The sequence below is a fragment of the Pongo abelii genome, chromosome 4 (genome assembly GCF_028885655.2).
Source record: "Pongo abelii isolate AG06213 chromosome 4, NHGRI_mPonAbe1-v2.0_pri, whole genome shotgun sequence".
NCBI classification, from domain to species: Eukaryota; Metazoa; Chordata; class Mammalia; order Primates; family Hominidae; genus Pongo; species Pongo abelii.
Window position 1 is genome coordinate 64,469,738 of NC_071989.2, and position 14,852 is coordinate 64,484,589.

General features: G+C 38.4%; 1 protein-coding gene across 1 annotated transcript in view; it reads left to right on the plus strand.

The window, feature by feature from the left end:
• Positions 1-14,852, plus strand: part of MTREX (Mtr4 exosome RNA helicase) — a 117,528-nt gene that overhangs the window by 57,802 nt on the left and 44,874 nt on the right. The window contains exons 16-18 of the mRNA XM_024247641.3: positions 1,148-1,298; positions 12,772-12,944; positions 13,573-13,641. Coding sequence (XP_024103409.1) covers positions 1,148-1,298; positions 12,772-12,944; positions 13,573-13,641 — 393 coding nt within the window. The remainder of the gene's footprint in view (positions 1-1,147; positions 1,299-12,771; positions 12,945-13,572; positions 13,642-14,852) is intronic.

Genomic DNA, 14,852 nt, shown 5'->3' on the forward strand with positions numbered 1-14,852 from the left:
TAGTGATACTGCACTTCTAAATGTTTCTACATGTATCCTCCAAGAATTTGGTCATTCTCTTATTTAAATAACTACACAACCATTTTCATACTTCTGAAGCATTTTTATTAAAAAATACTTCTGAAGGCCCGAGCGCGGTGGCTCATGCCTATAATCCCAGCATTTTGGGAGGCCGAGGTGGGTGGAGAGGTCAGGAGATCGAGACTATCCTGGCTAACACAGTGAAATCCCGTCTCTACTAAAAATACAAAAAATTAGCTGGGCCTGGTGGCACGCTCCTATAGTCCCAGCTACTTGGGAGGCTGAGGCAGGAGAATTGCTTGAACCCGGGAGGCAGAGGTTGCAGTAAGCTGAGATCATGCCATTGCACTCCAGCCTGGGCTACACAGCGAGACCCCATCTTAAAAAAAAAAAAAAAAACTTCTGAAGAGACACTGCTGAAAGAGAAGTTTATGTGTGAAGGAACTATTTTGGATATAAACCTTGTGAGTTTAGGTTGCATTATTCTACAATAAAATTCTACAGTATAACTTATTTTACAATAAAATATTTTATACTGTCTAGTCATTAGTCTAGCTCTCGAGTAACAGCCACAGTTAGGAAGACAAAAAGGAATTAAAGTGTAGATAAAGAATAGTCTGCCTAGATAAAGCATAGTCTGCCTATAATCCCATCATTTTGGGAGGCTGAGGTTGGAGGATTGAGCCAACCCAGGAGTTCAAGACCAGTCTGGGTAATACAGTGAGACATCTATCTCTACAAAATAATAAAAAATTAGCCGGGGATGGTGGCACATGCTTGTAATCACGGCTACTCAGGAGGCTGAGACTGGAGGGTTGCCGGAGCCCAAGATTTCAAGGCTGCAGTGAGCAGCCTTGCAGTGGGGGACCACAAAGAGCAATCCTGTCATATGCTTAGAGAGCAGAGAGCTACACATTTGGCAAACAGTATTTTAAATAGTTTCATACTGATTTTTTTTTCCCTTCACTTTCCCAAAGACCGATGGTTTTATTTTGTATTGGTCAACTAAAGGATAGAACTAATACATTTCTGTAGTATTTCTTAATGTAGACTGTTATTGAGGTTAAAGGTACTTGTGTAAATTAATTTGGAAAACTACAAAATTGACATTTTTTTTCTCTCTTAGGGCTCCGCTGATCCTCTAAATAGTGCTTTCCATTTGACCTACAACATGGTTTTGAACTTACTACGTGTAGAAGAAATTAATCCTGAGTACATGTTGGAAAAATCCTTCTACCAGTTTCAGCATTATAGAGCAATTCCAGGAGTAGTAGAGAGTAAGTATAAAATACCATAACAGAGCTTAGTGTAGCTAGGAGACTAACTAGCAAAATGTCTGCATTATTGGCTGCTTTGGCTTTTTTTTTTTAAGGTTAATTTTGGTTCATACATAATGGACTGCACAGCTGTAGTCTGGTCATTGCAACTGAATAGAACATTTCAAAATGAAAGAAAACGCTGGCAGGAAACTTCTATAGTTGGCTCAAATTTAGTATAATTCTTGTCTTGTGCATATATGTCATATAACTCATGGTCCTGAATAATGAAATAACACAAAGCCTAGTATATTAAAACTTGACCTGTAAGAAGCACATGCAGCCAGGCGCAGTGGCTCATGCCTGTGATCCTAGCACTTTGGGAGGCCGAGGCGGGTGGATCACGAGGTCAAGAGATCGAGACCATCCTGGCGAACATGGTGAAACCCCATCTCTACTAAAAATACAAAAAATGAGCCGGGCATGGTGGTGGGCTTCTGTAGTCCCAGCTACTTGAGAGGCTGAGGCAGGAGAATCACTTGAACACAGAAGGCGGAGGTTGCAGTGAGCCAAGATTGCACCACTGCACTCCAGCCTGGTGACAAAGGGAGACTCCGACTCAAAAAAAAAAAAAAAGAAGCACATGCATATTAGCCTTGTCCTTTCACCATTTCTCATTATAAAAGAGTGCCCTGGCATAAGCCTGTGAATGTTTAGGGAAATATAATGCTTTAACTTGGATTAGAGTTTAGCTTTTTGGAATTTTCAGTTCTTAATATTAAGGTAATGCTTACTAAAGCACAAAAAGTAAATGTCCTATGGTAATTATGTTCAAGTGGAATTGTACATTGATTCTTACCTTAGACGGTAGTGTGACTGATGGTCATAAGAGCTGATTAAAAGCTAAAATGGAGGCAACGATTTAAAGTACTGGTTTTCACTTGAATGTAAAAAAAATTAAACCACTGGTTTGGATAAATCTTATAAAAATATTGTGCGTAGTCATCGTAAAAAGGAGAAAGAAAATGTGACAAAAGATGGAGGAAAGTTAAAATCATTTGTAATCTCACACAGATTACAACAGTGGTTGGAGTGTAATCTCCAACCACTGTAAACACTTTGGAGTTTTTCTATTTTGTTTCACAAATAAGGCAAACTTTTTAAAGGCAAAATTAGATGTGGAGTTTTTGTAATAATGATACTTATACTGGTAATGATAATGCTTATAATTAATGCTTATAATTAATATCATTTGTTAAATATTTACCTTATGCCTAGCCTTTTATTAAGTGCTTTCTATTTAGTAGCTCATTGATTCTGGCTTTTAAAGTTTTAATTTCGGCCAGGTGTGGTGGCTCACACCTGTAATCCTAGCACTTTGCGAGGCCCAGGCGGGCAGATACTTGAGGTCAGAAGTTCGAGGCCAGCCTGGCCAGCATGATGAAACCCCATCTCTACTAAAAATACAAAAAAATTAGCCGGGCATGGTGGTGGGCACCTGTAATCCCAGCTACTTGGGAGGCTGAGGCAGGAGAATTGCTTGAACCTGGGAGCAGAGGTTGCAGTGAGCCGAGATTGTACCACTGCACTTCAGCCTGGGCGACAGAGTGAGACTCCATCTCAAAAAAAGAACAAAAAGTTTTAATTTCAAGAAAGCATGATTTTTAATGACTGAATAATGTTTCAATTTTATAACTGTATCATGATTTATATAACAAGACAAATTGGAGATTCCTTTCTATCATGAGTATATAGGACAATTCCACTCTTATTTTACTTTATTTTATATGGGGTCTTGCTCTGTCGCCTAGGCTGGAGTGCAGTGGTACGATCACAACTCAGTGCAGCCTCAGTTGATCCTCCCAGCTCAGCTGGACTATAGGCATGTGCCACCATGCCTGGCTAATTTTTGTATTTTCTGTAGATACAGGGTTTCACCATTAATAAAGTGATGAGAATAAATGTAGTAACCTCTCTAATTGAAAAAAAAAATCAAAGATGACAGTTTCTTAAAATGTGAGCTGGATGATCTCAACACTTACCTTTAGTAAATTTCCATAAGCAGATTTTTGAATATTTTTTTTAAACCTTATAACATGACAAATGTATAATTTCAAATCATATTACATTCTATTAATTTCTTGTAAAAGTTATTAATAATGCCCCTCGTTTGGCTGATAAACTGTGGTCCTAGCAAAGAGATAGAAAAGTATGATTCTAGTCTCAGAGAAGTGAATTTTTAAAAGAGCTATAAATCCCCTTCTTTCACCAAAAATTGTATTAATAATAAATTTTATTTTATTTTATTAAAAATAAAATTAATAATAAAGATGAACAAGGTTTAAATACACTTTGGATTTGAGTGTGAATTAAGGAGGTGTTAAAATCAGATTAGTACTTAGTATTAATTTTACCTTATATCATGGAAATTTCAGATGCTGTCATTGAAACAGGTGTAAGATTACAAGCTAGTTTAATACTTAAAAAAGGAAATTAAAGTATTCCTCCTAAGCATTTAGCACAGTCATGCATGAGTAGGATAATTATACATACATATACAGCTAGCAGTTAGACTGGTTTGGAGACTGAATAACCAAGAGAAACAGAAGTGTATATTGGTGCACCTACCTTTGTTTTGTTTCTTTTTCTTTGTACATTCTGATAAGCAGTAAATTACCTTTTAAAAGCATCCCTGGTACAGTGGAGGATAGAGGGAAAACTCCCAAGTATTATCCTGTTTTTTTAAAGCCTGTTTTCTGACTTCTGGCTGGACCCAGAGATTGTTCAGTATGACTTAGAGCAGGATTCTACTACTCACTCAATGAACTTAAACATTCCACCATTTCTCTGAGAAATTAAAAAGAAAACCTTTTACCTGAGGAATGGGAGCCCCTTTCAATTTTCAGGCCGAGAAAGTCATTTAAAATATAACTGAAGTCAAGTCTCAAGTCTCCTACCCTTGGAACTAAATAATTACCTTTTGAAGCCACTGTATAGCCAGTCACTAACCCGTGTTATTTCTGTTTACCAATGAGAATTCCTGACAGCTTTTGTAATCTAGCCCCTCTTCTAATTCATCCCTTTTTCTTTTCTTTTTTTCTTTTTTTTGAGACGGAGTTTCATTCCTGTTGCCCAGGCAATGGGAACAATGGCACGATCTCGGCTCACTGCAACCTCCACCTCCCAGGTTCAAGTGATTCTCCTGCCTCAGCCTCTCAAGTAGCTGGGATTACAGGCATGCGCCACCACGCCCAGCTAATTTTGTATTTTTAGTAGAGACGGGGTTTCTTCATGTTGGTCAAGCTGATCTCGAACTCCCAACCTCAGGTGATCCACCCACCTTGGCCTCCCAAAGTGCTGGGATTATAAGCATGAGCCACTGTGCCTGGCCCTGATTATCCCTTTTTCTTTAGAAATTGGAGCCCCTCTTTTGTCTCTAGAGCACTTCCAGAACTTAGAAGTGTATCTCTGGCTGCAGTCCTCAGCGTTGGCCCACATAAACTCTTAATTTTGCCTCGGTTTCTTCCATTTAGGTAGACATTTCCATCTCATGTCCTCTGTCTTCTCAGTCCCCAGCTTTTGTGTTTTGTTTTTTCAGTGTGGTTCTGACTTATCTTTTGAAAGGATTGTGAGTAACATGATCTTTGCTCACTAGCATTGCCTGTGTATACTTGTATCTACTTGGAATTGAATTATCCCTGCATTTCTCTACCTCTGGTTTTAAAGGGGCAGGCTCTGTTTTTCTAACTTCCTGAAACCAGTAAGTAAAAATACTGTCAAAAAAGTATAACATACTTTTTAATGGAAGAGGTAGGAATTTGAGTGATGAAAGAGAAATAAGGGAATTGGAACACCTCTAGTACAGTTTGCAGAGCTGAGTGTTAATGATCAAACAGACCATGTAGTGTGAGAGAATACATCCTGAATGGAGTTCATTCCTATTTTCGTTCATTACTTGCAGGAGTATACTTCTTTTGTTGCAGATACTACTAGAGCCTTTTCAAGGCACTGGTGGTATTTTTACCACCTTAAATATACCAAAATTAAAATGTGGGCTATTGTCTTTGGAAGTGTAGAATTGGTAGAATGTTTTATTCATTGTAACAAATAGATGGCTCACATACATGAGATGGTTTTCATTTTGATTTATCTAATCAACAGTACATTTTTCAGTGAGCCGTAAGAGTAGAGGTCCTTGGATTTTACTCTACCCTTACTGAAAAGAAAAATGCATACTTAATCTTAGTCTTTTTATTTAGTTTCATTAATAATGCCAGTGGTAATAGGAGAGCTGTGCAGTTAGATGAGGGTTTGAATCAAGGCTACCTGAGCCTTAGTTTGTTTATGAAGTTGGGATAATATCCAGTACATCCAAGTTCTAAGAATTAAATGAGATAATCTATGTTAAATGCTCAGTAAGTGCTTGTTGCAAAAACTGATAGTATTGCCATAGAGCAGTAAAGCAATCTATGCTTTTACTTGTAAAATTTGCTTAGTTCTGAGCATGGCAGTTCATTTCCCAGTCACTCCCAGGCTTATCTATTGTATACACTATTATACACTATATTATATACTATAAATATGTTTTTGCAACCACCATCTCTCATCTTCCTCGAGAGGAAGAAATTGGTTGCAAGCTGTCTTAAGAGTTTATGGGCATATTTTACATGCTATCTTCTGAAATTCTGAGGCTTTCCTATGGCAATGACCAATGAGGTCTTCTCATTTGCACTGCAGTTAAACTAGCTTCTTATACTAAAGTTCCTCAACTGTCTGATTGGGGTGGAAGGGGTACTATCCTTAAATTAAGTTAATTTGCTTCATAGTGGCAGTCTCACAAGCAAGTTGCCTCATTAATTTATGTCTTTGTTTTCTAATTTGTTACATGTATATTATCAGTTTTGAAAGACATAAAACCAGTTTTTTTTTAACATGAGAAAAGATCAGAGGAACTGATTTTTGTTTGTTTAATATGGAGAAAAAAGACTGTACCTAAAGTTAATAATTTTGTGGAGTGGTATGTAGCTGTAGTTAGAGTCCTGGACTCTAACTACAAAATAAATGTGACTTCTTAAAATATCTTTCAGACTTTTGACTCATTAGTTAAATAGTCTGAGCACTGAAGTGATTTGGAGTGATATAAAAAAAAACCTTCGTGGATGCTTCCCTGTTATCCCCCGTAGATATTTCCTTATATCATTTTCTTAAATTCCTCCGGTCTGTGCTGCCTTTAGTGCTCCCCTGATTCCTACAAATAAAATGTTATATGTAACCAGGGCGGGGCAGCAGGATCATCATTTCAGTGTGCAGTCTTCATTTTCGTATAACTCTTAATGACTTTGGTCTGTCAAATATTCTTTTATAGGGTTTAATTTTTTTTTCCTGATAAGTTTACTGCCATAATGCGTGTTGTTACGGATGGTATTCTAGTCTTTAATGACTGAAATACAGCTCCTGTAAGCAGTGATACAGTTCATTTAAAAATAACCAGGATGATGCAGTATGCCCAAGGTAGTACAAAAGACTAGAACTTAGAGCTCTAGGAACAGTCTGTGAAAAGGTTGATGATGATAATAAACATAATAACAATACAGTAGCAATATCCTTTCTGTTTACCATGAGCTATACTGTTAGCTAAGTATATTCTGTGTCTTTCATCAGTCCCTGGGAAAGCTTTGTGGGGGATATGTGCACTATTGTTACCCTCATTTTGCAGATTAAGAAACTGAAGCACACTGGTTACATAGAGCAGTTTGATACAGATCAGTGGAGTAGAATTGTGAGTCCAGAAGTAAACCTGTACATCTGTTGTCAGTTGATTTTTCAACAAGTAGTGCTGAAGCAGAAGGATTGCAACATGCATAATAAAGTCACACCCTTACCTCACGCCATATACAAAAAGTAACTCAAAATAGATAAAGAGCTAAGAATTTAAAACTCAGGAAAAAACATAGGTGTGAATTTATGTAGTTTTGGATTTGGTAGTGATTTCTTAGCTGTGACACCAAAAGCATGAACAACAGAAGAAAAAAAGAAATTGGATTTCACCAAAATTTAAAACTGTAATGTGTGCGTGTGTGTGTATTTGTCTATGGTTTTTGGCTTATAATTTTTATACCCTTTGTTATATATAGTCTTGTTAAAACGTTGGGGCACTTCAGGCCTTAGAAATAGGCCTTAGAAGTTAGATTTTTTTTAACCTAGTTTTGTTTTTTATTTGTTTATTTTAAGGCAGGGTTGTTTCTTTTTCTTTTTAGTTTTCTTTCTTTTTTTTTTTTTTTTTTGGTCTTTTTGTCTTAGATCTGTTCATAATAAATTTTTTTGACTTATTTTGTCTTATTATAGGTCATAAGACCACCATTTTAAAGGGGATTCTGTCTTATGTCTTGGAGGAAGAAATGTTATATAGAGCGACCCAAAAATTTTAAATAAATGGGCTTTCTTGGGTTTTTTTACTCTATTAGTATTAGATTATGTATTTTTTGTTTAATTATATATAGTTGTGAATTATGTCCATCTAATTAAAAGTCACTATAAAATGTCCAGAGAGGACAGGATTTGGGAAACTTTTGGATAGCTAAATATGAAGAGACTTATAGGAAGGAAACAAAAATTTATTTGTTGAGGAAGATGGTGCACTCCATCTCTGTGGGGACAAAAGCTCTTGTGTTTGGGACCTTTTTAGACTTTGTCTTGTATTTTTTTAATCTATTTTTACAAATATTTTTGTAATAAACTGATAAATGTGTTTTTTTGAGTTTTGTGAGCTACTCACACACATAAAAATAATCAGACCTAAAGAGGAAGTTGTAAAAATTTCAATTTGTTAAATTTTTTGGAGGCCCTAACTGGTGACTAGTGTCTAAACTTATGACTTGTGACTAGTGTCTAAAATTTTGGAGGCCTTAACTTGTGACTAGTGGGGGTAGGGGTGGGGGCAGTCTTGGGGACTGAACTCTCAGCCTGTGAGACCTGATGCTGTCTCCAGGTGAATAATGTCAAAATTAAATTAGAGGACACCCAGCTGGCATCCACTGCTTGGTGTGTGGGGAAGAAAAACCCTCACACATTGAGTCACAGAAGGCTTCTTCTGTGTTAGTTACTGTTATGTGACATAAAAAATACAAAAAATGCCAGGCATGGTGGCTCACGCCTGTAATCCCAGAACTTTGGGAGACCAATGTGAGTGGGTCACTTGAGGCCAGGAGTTCGAGACCAGCCTGGCCAACATGGCGAAACCCCGTCTCTACTAAAAATACAAAATTTAGCCACACGTGGTGGCGCACACCTGTAATTCCAGTTACTCGGAAGGCTGAGGCAGGGAATCACATGAACCCAGGAGGCAGAGGTTGCAGTGAGCCGAGATTGTGCCACTGAACTCTAACCTGGGCAACGGAGTAAGACCGTCTCAAAAAACATTAAAAAAAAAAAAAAGTATGTATATATATATATATATATACATACTTTTTTTTTTTTTTTTTTTTTGGAGGCAGGGTCTCACTCTGTTGCCCAGACTGGAGTGCACTGGCAAAATCATAGCTCACTGTAGCCTCAACCTCCTAGGCTCAAGGAATCCTCCAACCTCAGCCTCCCAAGTAGCTAGGACTACAGGTGTGTACCATCACACCAACCTAATTTTTTATTTTTGTAGAGATGGAATTTCACTGTCTCTCCCAGACTGGTCTTGAACTCCTGAGCTGAAGGTATTCTCCTCCTGCCTCAGCCTCCCAAGAGTGTTGGGATTATGGGTGTGAGCCACTGTGTCTAGCCGAAAAAACACTTGTAAGTGTTTCTTAAAACACAGTACCTCAAAAGAACAACTTTGTTTCCTTCTTTGCCTGATAGAATGGTCCTAAGACCAGGGCTACAACTACAAATGCTAAAAAGAGATAATTCCTAAACAGAAAACTGCAACTATATATTTAACCCTTTTATCAAAATTCCTAAGAGCCATATAGGATGAATTGTACCTTCATCCCATCTGACAAAATAGACTGAAAATCAATACAACTGTTTGCCTAATTATCAGGGAACCTGCCCCAATATTTACGTAGGTTCTTTTCTATTTTCCTTAAGCGTTGGCCAGCTTGAGAAATAAAGGGACAGAGTACAAAAGAGAGAAATTTTAAAGCAGGGCGTCCAGGGGAGATATCACGTGTCGGTAGGTTCCGTGATGCCCCACAAGCCGCAAAAACCAGCAAGTTTTTATTAGGGGGTTTCAAAAGGGGAGGGAGTGTGCGAATAGGTGTGGGTCACAGACATCAAGTACTTTACAAGGTAATAGAATATCACAAGGCAAGTGGAGGCAGGGCGAAATCACAGGACCACGGACCGGGGCGAAATTAAAATTGCTAATGAAGTTTCGGGCACCATTGTCATTGATAACATCTTATCAGGAGACAAGGTTTTGAGATCAACCGGTCTGACCAAAATTTATTAGGCAGGAATTTCCTCTTCCTAATAAGCCTGGGAGCGCTATGGGAGACTGGGGTCTATTTCACCCCGGCAGTCTCGAACATAAGAGACAGCTACGCCCAGGGGGCCAGTTCAGAGACCCACCCCCAGGTGCACATTCTCTTTCTCAGGGATGTTCCATGCTGAGAAAAAGAATTCAGTGATATTTCTCCCATTTGCTTTTGAAAGAAGAGAAATATGGCTCTGTTCCGCCCGGCTCACTGGTGGTCAGCGTTTAAGGTTATCTCTCTTATTCCCTGAACAATTGCTGTTATCCTGTTCTTTTTTTCAAGGTGCCCACATTTCATATTGCTCAAACACACATGCTGTACAATTTGTGCAGTTAATGCAATTATTACAGGGTCCTGAGGTGATATATATCCTCCTCAGCTGACAGGATTAAGAGATTAAAGACAGGCATAGGAAATCACAAGGGTATTGATTGGGGAAGTGATAAGTGTCCATGAAATCTTTACAATTTATGTTTAGAGATTGCAGTAAAGACAGGCATAAGAAATTACAAAAGTATTAATTTGGGGAACTAATAAATGTCCATGAAATCTTCACAATCTACGTTCTTCTGCCATGGCTTCAGCCGGTCCCTCCATTTGGGGTCCCTGACTTCCCGCAACATCTCTCCCTTTCTTTTTATATAAATGTGCCATGGCGATGAAGGCTTGTTCGTTCTCTCGATTTTGACACAGGATTCTTTGACTGGTCCAGCACACTAAAAACAAGCCGATTAAACAGAGAAACATAATTCCAAAATTTACTACAGTGGAGCCCCCAATAGACTTAATCCAAGTTGTGGGGTGTAATCCATAAAGATTTTCTGCCACCTGATCTAACGCCTCACTTCCAAGCACAATGGATAAGTGAGCTTGAGAGGCTTCAAAAATGTGTTGCTTTAATTTAGTTATGTCCAATGATAAATTATCTTCCCTACCTAGAAGATGTCCTTTGACCATTTCCCATGAATGATCAGTCTCGTTATAGGAATATGGGAATGCAGAAATCCGAAGTATTCCAATCGCACTGCATTTGCATGCAGCGTTCAAGACTCATTACCAGATCTCCAAGCCAAATAACAGACTGTCTTAAATCATTGATTTGCCAATTTTTGATTGATGCCTTGTTGAGAATTCCACATTTGGGTGGAATTGGCTTGCCAATCATTAACAAAATGAGCCGTTTGAATGGATTGGTGTAATGCCATTCCGGCAGTGGTGGCCATTGCAGTGACTGTAATTAGGCCCATGATAACAGCGATTAAAGTGAAAACAAATCTCTTAGATCTTTTTAGAATTCGCTGTAGCACTTCATTAATTAAATGGCACTAGTTCTATACCTGTATAACCTTATCACATCTAAATAGAGATACAATGTGGAGGAGATAGTGCTAGGCAACTTTTGCTGCCTAAAATCTAGACCAACATTGTGGCCAATTCTAATGTCCCTTCCATAGATTTTTTTAAAAAAGAAGGAAGGGTATTTAAAAACTATAGATTTTATAGTTCGGGCGTGGTGGCTCGCACCTGTAATTCTAGCACTTTGGGAGGCCAAGGCAGGTGGATCACTTGAGGTCAGGAGTTCAAAACCAGCCTGGCTAACATGATGAAACCCCCGTCTCTACTAAAAATACAAGAATTAGCTGGGCATGGTGTGGCACGCCTATAATCTCAGCTACTCAGGAGGCTGAGGCAGGAGAATCACTGAAACCTGTGAGGCAGAGGTTGCAGTGAGCCAAGACTGTCTCAAAAAAAACAAGCAAAAGGCCGGGCTTGGTGGCTCACGTCTGTAATCCCAGCACTTTGGGAGGCCGAGGCGGGCGGATCATGAGGTCAGGAGATCGAGACCATCCTGGCTAACACGGTGAAACCCGTCTCTACTAAAAATACAAAAATTAGCTGGGCATGGTGGTGGGCGCCTGTAGTCCCAGCTACTCGAGAGGCTGAGGCTGGAGAATGGCGTGAACCCCGGAGGCAGATCTTGCAGTGAGCCGAGATCACGCCACTGCACTCTAGCCTGGGCGACAGAGCGAGACTCCGTCTCTAAAAAAAAAAATTAAAAAAAAGGCTATGGATTTTAAAAACGGAATTACACATTTTAAAAATCCAATATTAGTTAATACCTCTAAAGAAGCTCAAAACAGTTATATCCTAGTTCAGTTATACCAAATGCCTAAAAATATAAAACTATATATTTGCCAAGATGACTCCTACTTTTAAAACCAGGCAAGAGCAAATAAAAGCCTGCAAACCTGCATGGCCTCACCCTAAGAGATATATTCATATCATTTAATGGTAGACTGATCTAAATAATGACTAAATACAAGTCTAATAATATGCCAATATCTTTGAAATTATATATCCTGTTAATATGAGATCCATATTCACAAAAAACCAGGGTGTGGCCTGTGATTTATTGGTTGGTTTTTGTCCATGGTTCCTGGTTTATAACTCCCATAGCCTTTGTTAGTCTTTTGTTATAATGTTGGGTCAGAAGCAGGTCCCAGAAGATAGATTCTCTCTCTGACCTTCTGCTGCCTTCCTTTCACCTGCTGCTTTTTCTCCCCAAGGCAGGAATCATCTCCAGCTTTTCTGTTTTGGAGACTGACCTAAAGAAATTCTCTGACCTATCTTGTCTGATTTTAGGTCACAAGGCACTCATTTCAAAAGAGATCCTGCGTCGTACCTTGGAGGAAGAAATGCTATATGGAAAAGCGCAAAAAAAAAAAAAACGTAATGGGCAGATCTTGCTGGGTTTTCCCACTCAGTCTATTAGTAATAGATTGTAACCAACCACATTTCTTCGCAGTTGTCAGTCATGTCTGTCCAATAAAGCCTCCATAAAAGGCACAAGAGGACAGGGTTTGGGGAGCTTTTGGATAGATAAACACATAGAGACTTACAGGAAGGTAGAAGGTAAACAAAAACCGCAACTACATTTGCACCAACCTAATAGAAAAAATGCTATGTCTTGGGTATAATTTAAATAAGATGTATAACTTTTTAATTTTGTACATGTGTTCTATTTACAGAGGTAAAGAATTCAGAAGAACAGTATAATAAAATAGTAATTCCCAATGAAGAAAGTGTGGTTATCTATTATAAGATAAGACAGCAGCTTGCCAAATTGGGTAAAGAAATTGAAGAATATATTCACAAACCAAAATACTGCTTACCTTTTCTACAACCAGGTCGTTTGGTAAAGGTATGTCATTGTTTCTTCATAAAATACTTGAATAATTCAATATTTAAACATATTTTTGTTAAAGATTCTAATTTATTTTTTATCCTGATAAAATGCTTCCTGCTACAATAGTTGATCTATATTAATCATATTATTTTACCTGTTTCATATGGCACTAACTTAGGGGCTTATGCAAAGGCCTTTTAATCACCACTGGTTTTTGTTTTGGGGACTATAAATTGAAGTAGATAGTTTTGGAATTAGCATATAAAATATTTCTAGTTATGAAATGCTAACTATAACTATTCATATAACTATATGAAAAATAAGGCAATTTTAAGTTATGGATGAATTCATTAGATATAAAAGATTTATATCCTTGGAACATTCTGTCATTTTCAGCATTCATTTGCCAACTGAGAGATTCCTGTTATTGCTGTCCTATGGGCAATTTCTAAAATGAAATTTGGCACTGATTTTTTTCATGCAGGGTTAATATCTTGTTTCTTAAATTTAGCAATGCTCTTTCAAAGATATTTTATCAGAAAATTCAGAAAGCTTTATTAGTCTAGAATGTAGGTGTGAAAGGCTGAAATTGCCTTGTAGATATACATTTGATTCTTGCTTACTTGCTTTTCTTTCTTTGTAGGTAAAGAATGAAGGAGATGACTTTGGCTGGGGAGTAGTGGTGAATTTCTCAAAAAAGTCAAATGTTAAGGTAAACTGTTATCTTTAAATTAGAATTGTGTATCAATTTTTAGTGAAATGTTTTTTGAGGCTTATGAAATTGGTCTAAGAAGAAATAGTATTACCTGAAGAGAAGCAGTAATAAATTCTGCCATGAGGAATTAATTTTTGGAATACACCCGGCTAATTTTTGTATTTTTAGTAGAGATGGGGTTTCGCCATGTTGGCCAGGCTGGTCTTGAACTCCTAACCTCAGGTGATCCACCTGCCTCGGCCTCCCAAAGTGCTGGGATTACAGGTGTGAGCCACCGCGCCAAGCCAGTCCTTTGTATTTTCTGTGTATCACCTCAACCATGAGAAAACTATTAAATGGTGGTGGTGCTTTCCTTCCACTCCCCAAATCTCCCTGACACACACACACACACACACACACACACACACACTCTCACACAGACTCTCACACACTCAGACACATGCATTGTTTTCATGTAGCTATGATCTTCCTTGCAGGAGATGAGGTTAACTGGACAGAGTAGTCTTTATTTAAGCCTCTCTGACAGCTATTAAATTCTCTTTTTATGTGGATTTGGAAGTGTGACATTGAGTGCTAAATACAGTGGTTTCATGGACATTTATGTAACCCAAGATGGAAAAGCTAGCATGCCTTTGCCAGTTTACTCGTTCCATAACTTGTCTATAAGAGAATTTTGCTAAGGCAGAGTATTTTTACCTATACTGAAGTGCTGTAGATTCCTTTCACTCTAGGTTTTACATTTTTTCTTTTTTTCTTTTTCTTTTGAGATGGAGTCTAGCTCTGTCGCCCAGGCTGGAGTGCAGTGGCGCGATCTCGGCTCACTGCAAGCTCCGCCTCCCGGGTTCATGCCATTCTTCTGCCTCAGCCTCCTGAGTAGCTGGGACTGTAGGTGCCCGCCACCAGGCCTGGCTAATTTTTTTTTTTTTTTTTTTGTATTTTTAGTAGAGACCGGGTTTCACCGCGTTAGGCAGGATGGTCTTGAACTCCTGACCTTGTGATCCGCCCACCTCGGCCTCCCAAAGTGCTGGGATTACAGACGTGAGCCACCGCGCCCGGCCTGGTTCTTTTTTTAAACAGTTCTGTGGAGATGATATTCACACTGTACAATTTTTCCAGTTAGGGTGTATGACTCAGTGACATTTAGTATATTTGCAGATATGTGCAACCATCAATCACCACAGTCAATTGTAGAACATTTTCATCATCTC